This window comes from Enoplosus armatus, chromosome 2 (assembly GCF_043641665.1).
Source record: "Enoplosus armatus isolate fEnoArm2 chromosome 2, fEnoArm2.hap1, whole genome shotgun sequence".
In the NCBI taxonomy this organism is placed as follows: Eukaryota; Metazoa; Chordata; class Actinopteri; order Centrarchiformes; family Enoplosidae; genus Enoplosus; species Enoplosus armatus.
Window position 1 is genome coordinate 19,161,701 of NC_092181.1, and position 14,172 is coordinate 19,175,872.

Here is a 14,172-nt window from a genome sequence, read left to right on the forward strand (position 1 = left end):
CTCGGGCTCAAACTCTACTGTGCTCAAGTTCTTTTTAGTGGTGACGGCTGCAATGCGGGTGAAGGCACTCGTCTCACTGAACAAAGTTTCACGCTGCGGCTCAGGCATGTCTGAGGAGACTGAAGAGACAGTGAACTACAACTTAGATTTTTGATTGCCCGAAGTCATTAGATGACATGCAAGTCCTCTCAGAACTGAGTTCAAGGTGTGTAATTAGATTTTTCACATGTGGGTGCCCAACTGTCAATTTCATTTAGTTATAGTCCCTGTAACTAAGACACTAGCGCTGCAAATCAACTGCTTCAAAATTACTCAGACGTGTTCATTCAAAATACAGTTATTGAGTGTTGAAGCCCCTGTCACTGTTCAGAGACACTTGTTTGCACCTATTAAATAGAAACAGGTGTTCACCAAAGCGGTGCAAGTGTGCGACCTGAGTTTGACACAGGTTGGGAGGATCATGAAGCGAGGTTGGATGATGCACCTTGACCCAGTCAGACAGACCCCCAGCATCACTGTGTCAGTCTGAAAGTTGCTAATTGAGCTCAAGGTTAAAGACAAACAGAAGCTAAGTAACTGACTTAAAAGAAACAAGCCAGCCTTTCAAGCTCAACAGCCAGACTGCAATCACACACATACATAGTGGAAAAAGTATCACTTCAAGACACATGAGGGGTGAGCTATAGTACCTGGTTCAGGAGGCGTGTCTGATATGATGCCTTCCTCCTTCTCAGCAGTTAATGCGACCATGATGCTGTCGACAAAAGAGCTGGCGGAGTGACGACGCCCCGCGTTGTGGACTGGTTGAGACTCTTTATCCTTTGTTGGTTCTGGTTTCTGAAAAGTAAGACATGTAAGCCTGCGATTTTCTCCACAGTGCTGCAGTCCACTTACTTACAGCTCATTTCAGTATTATTTGCTTTAACAAAGAATTATTAAAATGTAGTAACCCATAAAGTTTGACACCACATGTATAGACAACTGAAGCATCTCTCTCTCTCAAGTGTTACCTTGTCACTGAGAGCTGCCTGTAGCTCATTGGTCAGTCCTCGCAGTGTGTGATGCAGCAAAGTGATTTCAGTGACTGCCTGTCCCAGTTTCTCTCCAAGCTCCAACTGGGTTGCGCCGGCTCTGGACCTTGTGGTTTCCAACTCCTCTTTCAAACTCGTGTTCTCAAACCTGCATCACACATACACAGACAGAGAAGTTATCATTTAGTATACAGACAAAATGTTAAACAACTTTGAAACCATTTGTAGTAGGATTAGCACCTGATTGGTTGAAGTTTAGTGGATATAATCTTTGCTCATTGATAATAAATAGTTGTTGTGTTGTTAACTTGAACTTACTGAAGTTGACCAAGTTCTCCTTTCAGGTCCTCACACTGGATGTTCCTCTCCCGGAGGCTCTGCAGGTTGGCTCTCAGCATACGCTCACTTTCAGCCATCTGCTCCCTCGCCAACTCATTCTCCATCTGTAAGAACTGAACACACACACACACACAATACAAAATGAAACCAGAAAACTTACATGAACACTTTATGTCCTGTCATCAGGACAGCTTACACAGCTCCACTGCGCCATGTTCTCTCTAATTGCCAATCAAGACCGCAAAGTGGATTCAAAATCTTTCTAAAATGCTTGAAACAAAAGATTGAATTCAATTTTGTGGAAAAAGAAATTCAGCTTCAAGTGTATTATGTGTATAAGGAGTGAGAACTCTTATGCTTCTTTCAGACTTCTCAGACAATATAGGCAGTGAGAGGGTCTAAATCACAGAAAGATCCCAAGTCAAGAATCTAAAGAAAGTATTGCAAGTGAAGCCATATACAATCTAAAAGCTAACCTCGTTCATCTCCCGGACACCACTGAGTTGTGTGCAGACATCCTGGAGCTGCTGAATCTGCATGTTCTGGGATTGTGAGAGAGTCTGCAGCTGACTGAGCTGCTCTTCGCTTTGAGCAAGAGCCTGACTGAACTCACGCACACGCTGCTCCGACTGACCCAGTGACGCCTCCAACCTGGACACAGACAAAACACAGGCAGTGACATTAGTTGCAGTATTTTATGACACATTTGAAGATGTGTGGCAGGGAGTTTGTTTTGCTCTCAGGGAACAAGGTTGTCTATTGGTCCCATTCTTCTGTTATAATTCAAGTAGTTTAAACTCTTGTTTGAATACTTGCTCCTTCATACTGCATATGGACAACTGTAAGGGCAACTTGTCAGCAGCAGAAAGCTGAGTATATGAAAGCAGATAGAAGTGTGGATATCAAAACACATCATATTACTAAATGAGTCTATGAATGCATTTAGAAATACATGTAAAGTTAATAGGGGATACAAAGAAGGCTGTGACAATGTTTTTACAGTGGTTTTAACAAAGATAAACTTTTCTTCAGTCATTTTTGTCTTCATATCAAACCATTAACCCATTTCAACCTGGGATGTTTGCTGAAGTTATAGTTTTTAATCCCTGATGAGTAGACAAAATCACTGTTACCACTTACTCATTTGCTCTGTCCTTGGCAAGCTGAATGTCCTTCCATGACTGCTGCAACCTGAAACAACAACAGTTTTTAGCACTGGCATTCTTCAAGATCCCCTTGATAACAATGTTTCAGTAGCACAGTATTAGTTTCCTTTTATATTCATGAACGCATGTATGCCATCAACAGATTAGCATTGTTGTGGGAATCATACTTTGTACTCTCAGCGGCAAGGGCCTGCTCCAGGAAGGTGTAGGAGGCCAAAGTGGAGGAAACGGTGGCAGACAGCTCCGTCACCTTCCTCTCCAGCTGACCCCTGTCTTCCTCTCTTTCTGTTAGCTTCTGGCGCAGCACACCCATCTCTGAAATGTAATGAAAAGAAAGACACGCAAGCAATTTTATAGGCTGATCATGAACAACGACCGTTTATACAACTGTTTGAAAAGAGAAGGAATTAAATTACCAAAGCAAGATCAACATATTTCTTTCAGTTTTTACCTGAGGTTAGAATTGTCACCTGCAGATTTAAATCACTAATCTGTTCTCTGGCAGTTTGGAGACTCAAATTAGTTTGGTTCCATTCTTCTTCGATCTGTTGAGCACAAGTTTATTTTAAATCTGAACAAATATTCATCTTCATGTTTTGCAGCCATCATCATTCTAAGAAGACAAGTAGAAAAGAGTTGCAAGGCAATAAATGTCCTAATTAAATTATAGACATCAGACCTGCACTCTCTCTTCAACAGCTTGGTTTCTTGCTGAGATATGCTCGTCCCGCTCTCTCAAAGCAGCAGCGGCCTTCTCATTCAGCTTCAGGAGCATCGGAGCAGTTTTCTGCAGAAGGCCTCTGACTGTGCAGAGCTGTGAAAAGATCACCATGCCAAAGCATCAGTATTATGAGCATTATTGCATTTAAAACAATGCTGTAAATGCTGTCACCATTCAAACACTACATGAGGGAGTAAAATCACATAAGGGTACTATTGTGTTAAATTGTGAGGAGCAAATGTCAGAGATCAAACCACAATTTAAACAAAACACTGTTGATGCTGTTTTCAGTACTTTGTCTTATCAGATTTTGGTCCTTTTTCATCTTATCTTGCAACATACTGTGTGAAGGTTTGTTTGAGTCTCTTATAAAAACATATATTGAACATACTTCTTTCATCAAACTGGATTGTTCCTCCATGGTTGTGGACAAAACATCAGAAGCAGAATTCAGTGTTTCATTGTAGGCCCGGTTTAATGCAACCTGCATTAGTAGAGAAAAAGAGAGAATTTAAAACACATTTTATGCTGAATAGATTAAAATACAGCTGTTTTGTTTTTGTCTGTACTCTGTACCTGTTCTGGGTACGTCTGATTTAGGGCAGCTAACAGTTCTTGCTGAGACCCCACAATCCTCTCCAGCTCTGAGATTTGCGTGGCACAGTGTGTCCTCAGCTGTTCCATCGCATTGAAGGCCTGGAAACAGACAACCAGACACACACGTAATGCTACTGGAGGAAAGAATGCTACTCAAAGCAAAAAGCATAACACTAACAATGACAACGTCAAAAATTAACTTTGGAAAGCAGTTTGAATATTCTTCATTATAATTTCTGTACTTCAGGTCCACCAGAGACGGAAAAATTTAATGTTGAGCATCAAGAGGCCTGTGATTTTTTTTCTCTCATTTCATTATATTTGTTTGCTCCTCACCCAATATCAGCAAAGTAGTTACTTAAATATTTTTTTATCTTATATTTTCACAACAACAGCATGACAAAGCCTTACCTAACCCTATAGCCCTGTTTTTTTTTTTAATACTGGATTTATAAATAATAAATATTATTTTACATTGCAACCTGCATTAGAGCCACTTGAACAAGGATTGGAAGAGTCATAGAGCTAGAAACAAAACATAGATTGAACTTCTCAGGTTATATTAACAATTAAGAGATTTGTCACTGTGCTTACCGCCTCTTTGGCTGTAAAGGCATCCTCCATCTGTATCTTCATGTCATCTCTTTGGTGAAAAGCATCTTGGACCTTCTGCATCATTACGGTCTGTGTCTCCTTTGTTCTCTCAAACAGAGATTTCATCTGACCGTACTAAACAACACACAGAAAATACACATCAACTAATTAATACCCACTGGATAATTACACAAAGCATGTAAATATTATCAGATGGTAAAGATATCCAAGACATGTTTACATACATGTGAAATGAGGCTCTGATGGTCCTCTCTGACAACGTCTCCGATTTGCTTCATGTTAGAGAAAGCAGCATCCGTATCACAACTCAAAGACGTCTGTTGGGACAAATACACACACTTCACTGTTATTAAAGAATAAAATCAGGTGTGTCAATGGATTTTGTTTTCCACATACAATGTAAAATCATTAAAAACACAATTTATGTACACGTGCATGAACACAGTGACTTGCCAGAGCCCTTTCTCAATAAAGTTGAAACAATTCTGCAACATGGAACATGTATTGTGTCATTGTTTGTGTCTTACCATGGTGACCCTCATGTCCTGCATACACTGGATAAGGTTCTGTAGAGAACGTCCGTCCAGCTCCAACTCACCAATCCTACTCAGAGCCTCCAAATATAGGTCTCTGTGCATGGTGGTCTATATAAAATACAAAACAAATAATCCATTAAAGCAGACATCGTGGAAAAACAGCATCATAGTGAAAGAATTCAATCAACACTCTAAATGTTTCACATCTCCCACTGTCAGCCCCTTAAAGATGTCTGAATGTTTCCTTACCTGACTGAGTTCAGTATGGTCTGTCTGCACTACTTTCTCCCTGAGGTCAGAAGGCGCAGGGCCTGCAGAAGGACGTCCATGTGTCCTGGCTGCGGCCAACTGCTGCACCAGAGCCTCCACCATGATCATACTAGACGTTAACCTTTGCTCCAGCTCTTGTCTGGGGAGACACTCAAGGCTGCCTGGAGGTACACTGAGAGCACATCAACAGAAGGAAACAGTGAGAGGCAGACAAAGAAAACACAAAAAGCTTAATTAGAAAACGTAATCACAAAACCTACGTTTTATTAAATAACTAATCCGGAGGAAACACTTACTTCCACAAGAGTGGGTCGGTCAGAGTGCAGGAGTCAACCACAGAGAAATCCCTCTTTCTCTCAAATTGGCCAGATGTATTGACGCTGTGGTCTACCCATTTCATAGGAGTGGTGCCCACACAGACACTGTGGGATTCTGCAGCAGTAGCTCTTGTCGATGGGACCGTGACAGCAGCAGGAGGCAGAACGGGAGCTGAGACAGCAGCAGGACCCATCTTTCCTGACGCCAAGAAGAGAAATTCTGCCATCTGCCGAAGCTGCTGCTGAAGAGGGCCATCTGGAATCAAAGGGATATCCAGAACCGGCTTCTCCACTTCAGACTGAGGCACTGCACAAGGCTTCACACCCACATCCTCAACTGGCTCAGTGACTGGGCTTGGCTGGGGTTTGCAACCTAGTGCTGTAGAGTTAAACAGAGGATGTGGCATGGGGCTCTCCAGGTGCTCACGCCAAAACCCAGCAGGGTCGACTTTAACAGGAGACATCAAGCTCTTTTCACCCCCGAGAAGAGAATCGTCAGCCAAACATTGATTCACAGCAAGATCCTTATGAGCCTTTAATACAAGTAAAGAGGCTCTCCTAACAACAGGACTGAGGAGTCCTCCAAACTGCAAAGCTGATGCTACTGAGGGACACTCTGACAGCACTTTCAAAACATCAGGGAGGTTTTCTGCACGAGGTTTTTCCGCAGAGTTACACACAACAGGTTCATTTCCAGATGAACCAAGAGCGCTGTCTTTTACCTCACTGGATTCATGGGGTCCACTGCGAGAGACATGTTCCAGATGCAGTTCCACAGGTGTAGGAGTCTCTGCCGAGGCCACAAGATGGCTGCATGACTCTGTTTTATGAAGCATCGAAGGCAAAGCACTGTCCTCAGGATGTATCGAGTCCTTTTTTGATGTTTCTTCCGTATGAGAGTTATCAGTCAGTGAAGCTGCACTGATAGCTGGTGGGTCAGTATCGAGCACAACTTCATCGTTTTCCACGTGGCTTTTAGGTTGTTCGTAGTTATCTTGAATGGGATCCTGTGTAACAGAAGTAGATACACTGTTGTCATCCAGGGGCTGGCAGATCACAGCCTGGTCGTCAGGCAGAGGGGAAGCCTTCTGAGACAGTCTTCTGGTGGCATCTGATTTTTCAACCTCACTTCTGGCACTGATGAAACAGCCAAATGTAATATTCTCTTGTCGGCCAATCTCGCTATCAGGTACCACCAAGCTAATCTGTTTAACCTCATCCACAGCATCAAGGCTGAATGGCAATGGTTCCTGGCTAATGAAGAGGTTGCCACTTGGGGTTGATGGATCATTTTCAATATTACAGTATGGGTGATCTAAATGATGATCACTGTTTTGCACATCTTGGTCACTAGTCAACATGCTTGGATCTATAACATAACTGTATGACTCACTGCAGGTGACAGTTCGGTCAGCTGGTACAGCAAAAGTCTCATCCGCCAGTTTGGTGCCATCTGGAATTTCAATCTCACCTCCAGTGCAGTTAAATGATTTGAAGGTTACATCACTTAGTCCATTAGCAGACTTTTCAGAACCACTTGTGGTTTCAGAGAAGGTGGTGATGACACAAACCCCATTTTCACTGCTACAGTAGGGATGATCTGCATGTTCCGCTTGACACAGTTGGACACAGTAAGATAGATTTGTTGTATTTACACTGTTTTCTAGTAAAGGTTCACCAAGCTGTGCTTTAGGCAGAGGAATGGTCTCATCTTGTAATCTGGTGATATCAGAAACTTCCACCTCACCGCCATCACAGATAAAGGATTTCCAAGTGACATCTTTCTTTCCACAGCAGTCATTCTGAAAAGCTCTGAAATTCTGTATGTCGCGTTTATCATCCAAGTCTCCAGAGGCCAGAGTAGTGTTTGAAATTTCAAACAGACATGCTGCGTCGATGTCAACCAGGGAAACATCTTTCATCTCAGGGTTGTAATAGGGGTGTTCCATGTGGTCACTGCATGACTGAACTATTATACTGTCTGAGATTACTGTATCTTCTGTTTCACAAGTGCTTTTCATAGCCTGATCGTTGGGCAAAATAATACTCTCTTCTGCACACACTGAAGAGCCTGCAATCTCAACCTCCCCACCAGGACAGATGAAGGATTTGAATGTTACATCTCCAAGTCCACAGGCTGTCTCATTAGTTGTCCTATCAATAGTGGAAGCATTGGTTTGTATCACTTTGGTGGATGGAGGAGATTGCAAGTGGGGCTCTGGGTCACAGAGAGGAACTTCCTCCTGTTGATTGGAATGAATGGGGGCGTTAGAAAAAGTCACAAAGCCATTGAAAACAATAGGAACATTTTAGTATAAACCCACCTTTGTCGTTTTCACAACATCAGCATTGACCAGTGATTTTGATTTGAACCTCGATGGAGTTGACAGATGATGCATTTCATTCTGCAGACTTCTCAGAGGGGTACGCTCCCCACGCCTGCTTGAAGGCTAACATCAACATAAATCAAACAAAATATTATTTGTTTGTTAAGTCATAGGTTAATTCAACAACATACATTGTGAATAACAGAGCACAAAAGCCTTACCAAGCCGTCCCCACCGGAGCTTGACTTCCTGGAGGACATTACTCTGGAGTGATGGGAAACTATTTGTACAACTACAAACGAAGAAGAAGAATTTCCTATTATACGTGCTTTCAAAAAATCGTTGGTTAATTAAACTGCTTGGTGGAGACTAACATTAAGCCAAGTTCTACAGAGAAAACATGTTAACTAGCTAGCTAAGAAGCTAACGTTACTGACATTAAGTTAAGTTAAATATCGAGTACAGGCAGTTGGCCACAAAAAGGCTTATTAGCGAATTTATAAGCGCTAATAACTAACCAAACCTAACATGGACGTATGAAGTAACACTAAATTATCACACAATGTGTTGCTAAGAATAATGTTAGTGAGGGCGTAGGTCAGCAAACTCCTAGTTTTGGAAAGCGTTAGCGAAGTCGTTAACTAACGTCAGTTACATCAACTCCGGATAACTAGTTTACCCACACCTCACAGAGGCAGCTTACGAGCATTTTAAACTAACCAAACTATGGTTTGCGTGAGACAGCCCGTGAAATCATGTAAAATCGCATTACCTTCCAACTTTTACCAGCCAATTTTAAACAACGTTGCAAAAGTGATGAGAATAGGATAAACAAACCTAGCGTTGAGCTGCCGTCAACCGCGTTTCATTCAAAACAGAAATATCAGCTCTGCTATTGGTCCATTTCTCTTCTTCGGTTGTTGTGTAACAAAATGGGCGGACGTACCGCGTGCTAACACATACTGCTGCCCCCAAAAGGACGATAATGTCACTACTCTAGGGCGTTTTTGTTTGTCACCATTTCTAAACTCTTGTCGTTATTTGTTTGTGTTTCCATAAAATACCTCTCAAAAGATGGTAATATTTATAAGAATATTTGTCAGTTACCCTTAATTTAACCAAAAAACAGTACAGTACGGCTGCTTCAGCTGAAAGTAAAAACCTTCCAGTTAGATCCTAAATTCAAGGTAACATCTCAACATAGCTGCTGAACATAGTTTAAAAAATACTGAAATATTGTGGCAGAAAATGCTGATAATTGCTACCTGACGACACCAGTAGAGAATAAGTCTTGACCAAAGATAAATGTGAAAACAAATTTCTAAATCATGAAGATATAGAACCTGATCATTTATTACATTTACTAAAATCTCATTCCTATTTTTAGATCAGTTGTACTGGACCAAATTTTTATTTTAATTTCTGCACTATTATAGCTTCCTGTCAGTAACAGAGCCCACAAACAAAGACAAAAAAACAAAAAAGCAGGGAGCATTTCTGTTTCAAAAATCTTTTATTTAATCAACGTATACAAAATTGTACATACCTCGTCTTGCATATGTCCGATTTTAAGAAAGTCTATATGATCGATCTTAACACTTGCACATTTGTCAGTGGAGAAATGACCTGGAAATGTCAAGGTGATGAACATTTGACAGGCTCTGCTTTTGTTTCTCTACACACATGAAGAGTCTTTCCAGCTTTGCTGAAAGGGTTTCTCAAACTCAGACGTGTTGCTCCACAGGCCGGACTTGCAGTACCTCTGCAAAGCCTCGTCCAAACCAGCAGGTGATATCAGCCGTGTCCAGGGTAAAGAAGAAGAGTTTGTCTCGGCAGCATGTCCTCCTGTAGACTGACCGTGGGTCTGCTGCCAGCACCCCTCTGATGGCGGCAGCTGCCTCCTTTGGACTGCACAGAAACTTGAACCTGGGTCTGTCCCTTTCTGAGGGTCCTGTGTGACATATAAGTTGTTTTTCCCAATGGCAGCATTCTGTTATGTTATGATTGACTGTATTCATCCTCATCTCTTTCACAACAGCGCCCTCTTGTGGAGAAAAACACAACATCACCCTTTTCTCTGGGTGACAACGGACTTAATCATACTATAATGCACTCTGTACGTTTGGCTTACCTGACAGGTGTGTGGGAAGGAATTCTGCTAACTCCCTCTCAGCATGAGGGGTGAAGCGCACCTCCAGACCGCCAACAGGAGGATCTCTGATCCAGCCAGCAATGGTGCTGTAGGCCTCCTCTCCATAGCAAGGGTGGTCCACCGTCAACTCTGGTGGTTTGGTTTTGGGAGAGACTGAAACTTCATCCTCGCTCTCACAAGTCAGCTGGCAAAGGTCACCTTGGGTCACGTAGGCCTTGACCTCCTCCAGCACACCGTGTAGGTCTTTAGGGAGAGAAAACTGATCACTGACTCTAGATGAATCTGTGACTGGAATATCAGCTTCAGATGTGTCCCTTGAGAAGAGACTCCCCAAGTCATTTTTTAGACCTGACTGAGCATCCGTTTCTGAGACATTATGGAGGTTTAACATATCTGTTGTCTCATTTAGTGACACAGTAGTTGCCTGTGGTTGGTCTGTGTTTGAATCATAAGGCTCTGAGTAAATGCCCATCCTGGTGTGGGGGGAGTCGTACTCCGGGATGTAGGGTTTGATGTCCAGGACTGGGGTGCCAGTTATCATGTCAATGTCTGACAGATGTATCGTATCACCTACAAAATAAAGGTAGGAAAGCATTTGTTTCTATCAAGTAGAGTTAATTACTTGTCTCTGTGGCTGAGGTTAAGACAAAGACACAATTAGCAATTGAAGACACAATTCGTTAATGACACTCACCTACAATTTTGTCAAGTTTAGCTAGAGTTAGGCCCAAGGCATTTGGTCGGTGCGGACTGCGTGTCGAGTACACACCAACTCTCTGACCGTTGAGTCTGGGAGGTTTCACTTTGGCTTTGTAACTCAGGTGCCCATTTTTGTGAAAGAGAAAGATGATCCTGTAGAGACCAAACAAGGAAAACACACAGATGACATGAAATAAACAGTGGATGCATAAAGACTGTATGTGTGCAGAGGCGGTTTTGTTGAAGAGGGCAGAAGACCTTATGCAAAATGGGGGAAAAAATCTTTGCTAGGTGCATTTTAACTAGTTTTAATCCATGCCTTGGTGCAATTAAAGAACAAAATTTGATTTTCACACATTCTGTGGAATTGCTTAGAAACCAGCGGTGACACCTTTATCTATCTGTGAAAGATATAAGAGATTAAGAACATGAGACCTACCAGACATGGGAGTAGTGCTCCAGGCCCACCAGAGCGTGCTCAGGGTTATTGAAGACAATCTGCTGGATGCGCAGTTCTGCCCTTGAGGGGCCACAGATGGTGGGCTGTCTGGGCGTCCCATTCTTCACAGAGAAACAGGAACTAATGTGACCAATCGGGACGGTCTGGATGTTTCCTGGAACATTACACAGTTCACAATATTGTTTTATAACATTTGTAATGCAGTAACACACGCTGCTTGTAACTTATAAACATAGTGACCAGAACTCTGCCTCTTAATTCATGTGTTCCACCGTCATTTGTACTTTCCTCCTCCCTTTATTCTAAGTGTAGTTTCTTTTTCTCTGCTTTTATTTTATTGAACTATGTATACATAAATACTATATATTTATTATTTATATATTTTATTTACTTTGATGCTGAAACGATACATTTATTAACTGATTAGTTGACTTACAAGAATCAGAATCAGAATCAGAAATACTTTATTGATCCCCGGGGGGAAAGTGAATCAGATTTGCTGCTTTTCTCTGTTTTATATCCCTAAATTTAATATCTTTGGATTTTAGACTGTTGGTCAGACAAAACAAGCTATTTGAAGATGTCATCTTGGACTCTTGGACCATTGTGACTGGCATTCTTTACTATTTTAGTGACTAAATTACTAATCAATTGATCAAAGAAAATGACTGACCGATTAATAGATAAGCACTTTTTTAACAATGTATACTGAGAGTCTTTGGCACAAAGACTTGGGATGAATAGTTCTATCTTAACTGATGTGATGCAGTAGTATAACCTGCAACAACACCATAATATAGTGGGATATACTGTAGATGGTTTTTCTGAGGAAGTTCTGAAAAACAAACCTTTTTTCTTTATTTATATTACTATAGTAGGTGACTTTACAGTGGGTGGTAAGGGTAATTACCTTGCTCTAATGCAGCCTGTGGTGATGCTGGTGAAGGCGGTGGGGGTGTCTGGTCGCTATCTGGTTCACAGAGTCTCATCTTTGACACAGCAGACTGAACGGATGTCATATGTTTGCGATGAGCTCTGACTGCACTGTCCAACATCTGCCTGTTGAAGGAGGGCAGAGACAAGCAAATACAATGTCAGAGCTGCTGTCTACGTGAACTGAACTCCTCTCGATTAGATCAGAGAACAATGACAACGTTTCATTTTTGCTTTATTTACAAGGTGTTGTTAACGTCAGCTCCAAAATCAATGGCAAAACACAAAGATCCCTAGTACAACTTAATATTGAACAAGTCCTCAAAAAAACGTGCAAGATTACCAACAACCCAACACACGTCCTCTGTGACTACTTTAAGCTGCTGCTTAAAGGACATTAGACTGGTGAACAACCACAGTGCAAGAAAGGGCCAGTTTACCTTATGTATAGTCTGATAAATGGACTTTCTTCTTTCTCTTTTTTTACACATTATATGTGCCTTTATGGTGTTGGATATTATTGGCCAGCTATGGACTGGCCACTGCTATAAACCATTGTCTATTTAAACTCTTTCTAAAATTGTCATATTTGTATTTTTAGAGGTTCTTCTGTGTGTGTGTAAATGAATTGTCTTGTGTTTGCAGGCTCTCTTGCCTTGAATCGCCCATTGAGGGACAAATAAAAAGGAATTGGGGGGAAAAAAGACATACAAATCAAAATGTTGGGAATTGCAATGCAACTTCATGCCTACAAAGGAAAAGCAACGTTATATATAAATAACATGCCTTAAGAAGATGACAGATAAAACATGTAATGATGCCACGTCTTTAGCTACATATACATATCTAGTTCCAACTGCTCACACTACTGCCTGCGGTGTGTGTTGTGAACATACCTCAGGTTCTTGATTTCTTTTCTCATCACAGAAACCTGCTGACTCAGTTTATCGATGTGCTCGCCGCAGCAGCCGCACAGAGGACCCATCTTCCTGATATAAAGGCTGACACACACAAACAGGTAGCCGCGAGTAAGTTAGCTTTTAGCTCGCTGCTAAACAGTAACAAACAGCTCGCAGGCGGAACATGTGGGAGTTTCTCTCTGCGGAAGCACAGGCTCGATTTCCTGTTTGAGTGTTTCACGTGACAACATGTAACCACCATTTGTCACATCCTGTATATTGTGTTTTGCAACGTGAATGTTGGTAGAAAACTCTAGCTGTGGCAAACAAACATAACGAATGAACAACATGAACGTTGCAGAGGTCAGTGATAGATGTGCACTAGTATTACAGGCCACTGCATGTTTTACATCAGCAGAGGGCAGTCATGTCACACTCATCATTTACTCTTTTTTTAAACAAAACTTTATTTATTATACAGAACTGCAATATATAGTATAGTCAGTAGTGGAATGTAAGTACATTGAGTATTTGTATTTACTTTTACTCTACTACATCTCAGAGGGAAATATTCTGCATTTATCTCACAGCTTTAATAACTTGTTTCTCTACAGATTCAAATTTCACTTTTAATGGAGTATTTTTATGTTATGATATTGTTACTTATACTGAAGTAAAGGATCCAAATACTTCTTCCACCTCTTTATGTAGTATAAGTAAGTAAGTAAGTTAAGCACTACCAGCAAAATAACAGTTTTACAAACAGGCAGATAAAGTAGAGGTAGGTGTTACACAGGCCTTAACAAACAAGGCACCGATTCATTACAGGTATACAGATATTATGTTCACACTGTAAGCAACATACATTTTTAATTTCACTGAGCAGAGCATGAAAAAAAGGTTTATTGTCTCTACATTTATCAGAGTGAAATTATTAATTACAGGTAGAATTCATCCTTATCATTCCAGCTAATTTCCCCATCTAAGTGAAGAAATATGACAAATGTTGGATCTTACAAAAGCAGATACATTCTCAAAAAAAAATATTGACAGTTCAAAATAAATTTACTCATTAGAGCCTGTAAAAAACACATTTTGGAAGATAGTAAA

General features: G+C 41.2%; 1 protein-coding gene across 1 annotated transcript; it reads right to left on the reverse strand.

Moving 5' to 3' along the window:
* Positions 1-9,456: 9,456 nt before the first annotated feature.
* trmo (tRNA methyltransferase O) lies at positions 9,457-13,148 on the reverse strand. Its single transcript, XM_070923814.1, has 6 exons — positions 13,060-13,148; positions 12,141-12,289; positions 11,210-11,384; positions 10,766-10,923; positions 10,051-10,641; positions 9,457-9,870 (listed from the first exon to the last, which is right to left on the reverse strand). Exons 1-6 carry the CDS (start codon positions 13,146-13,148, stop codon positions 9,644-9,646), a joined length of 1,389 nt encoding a protein of 462 aa, XP_070779915.1. The 3' UTR covers positions 9,457-9,643.
* Between the last annotated feature and the right edge of the window lie 1,024 nt (positions 13,149-14,172).

Coding starts and splice junctions, on each gene's coding strand:
- trmo (XM_070923814.1), bottom strand. CDS start 13,148: ATGGGTCCTCTGTGCGGCTGCTGCGGCGAGCACATCGATAAACTGAGT. Junction 10,924..11,209: donor GAGCACTACTCCCATGTCTG/GTAGGTCTCATG, acceptor TGGTCTCTACAG/GATCATCTTTCTCTTTCACA. Junction 9,871..10,050: donor CCTTCCCACACACCTGTCAG/GTAAGCCAAACG, acceptor TATGTCACACAG/GACCCTCAGAAAGGGACAGA.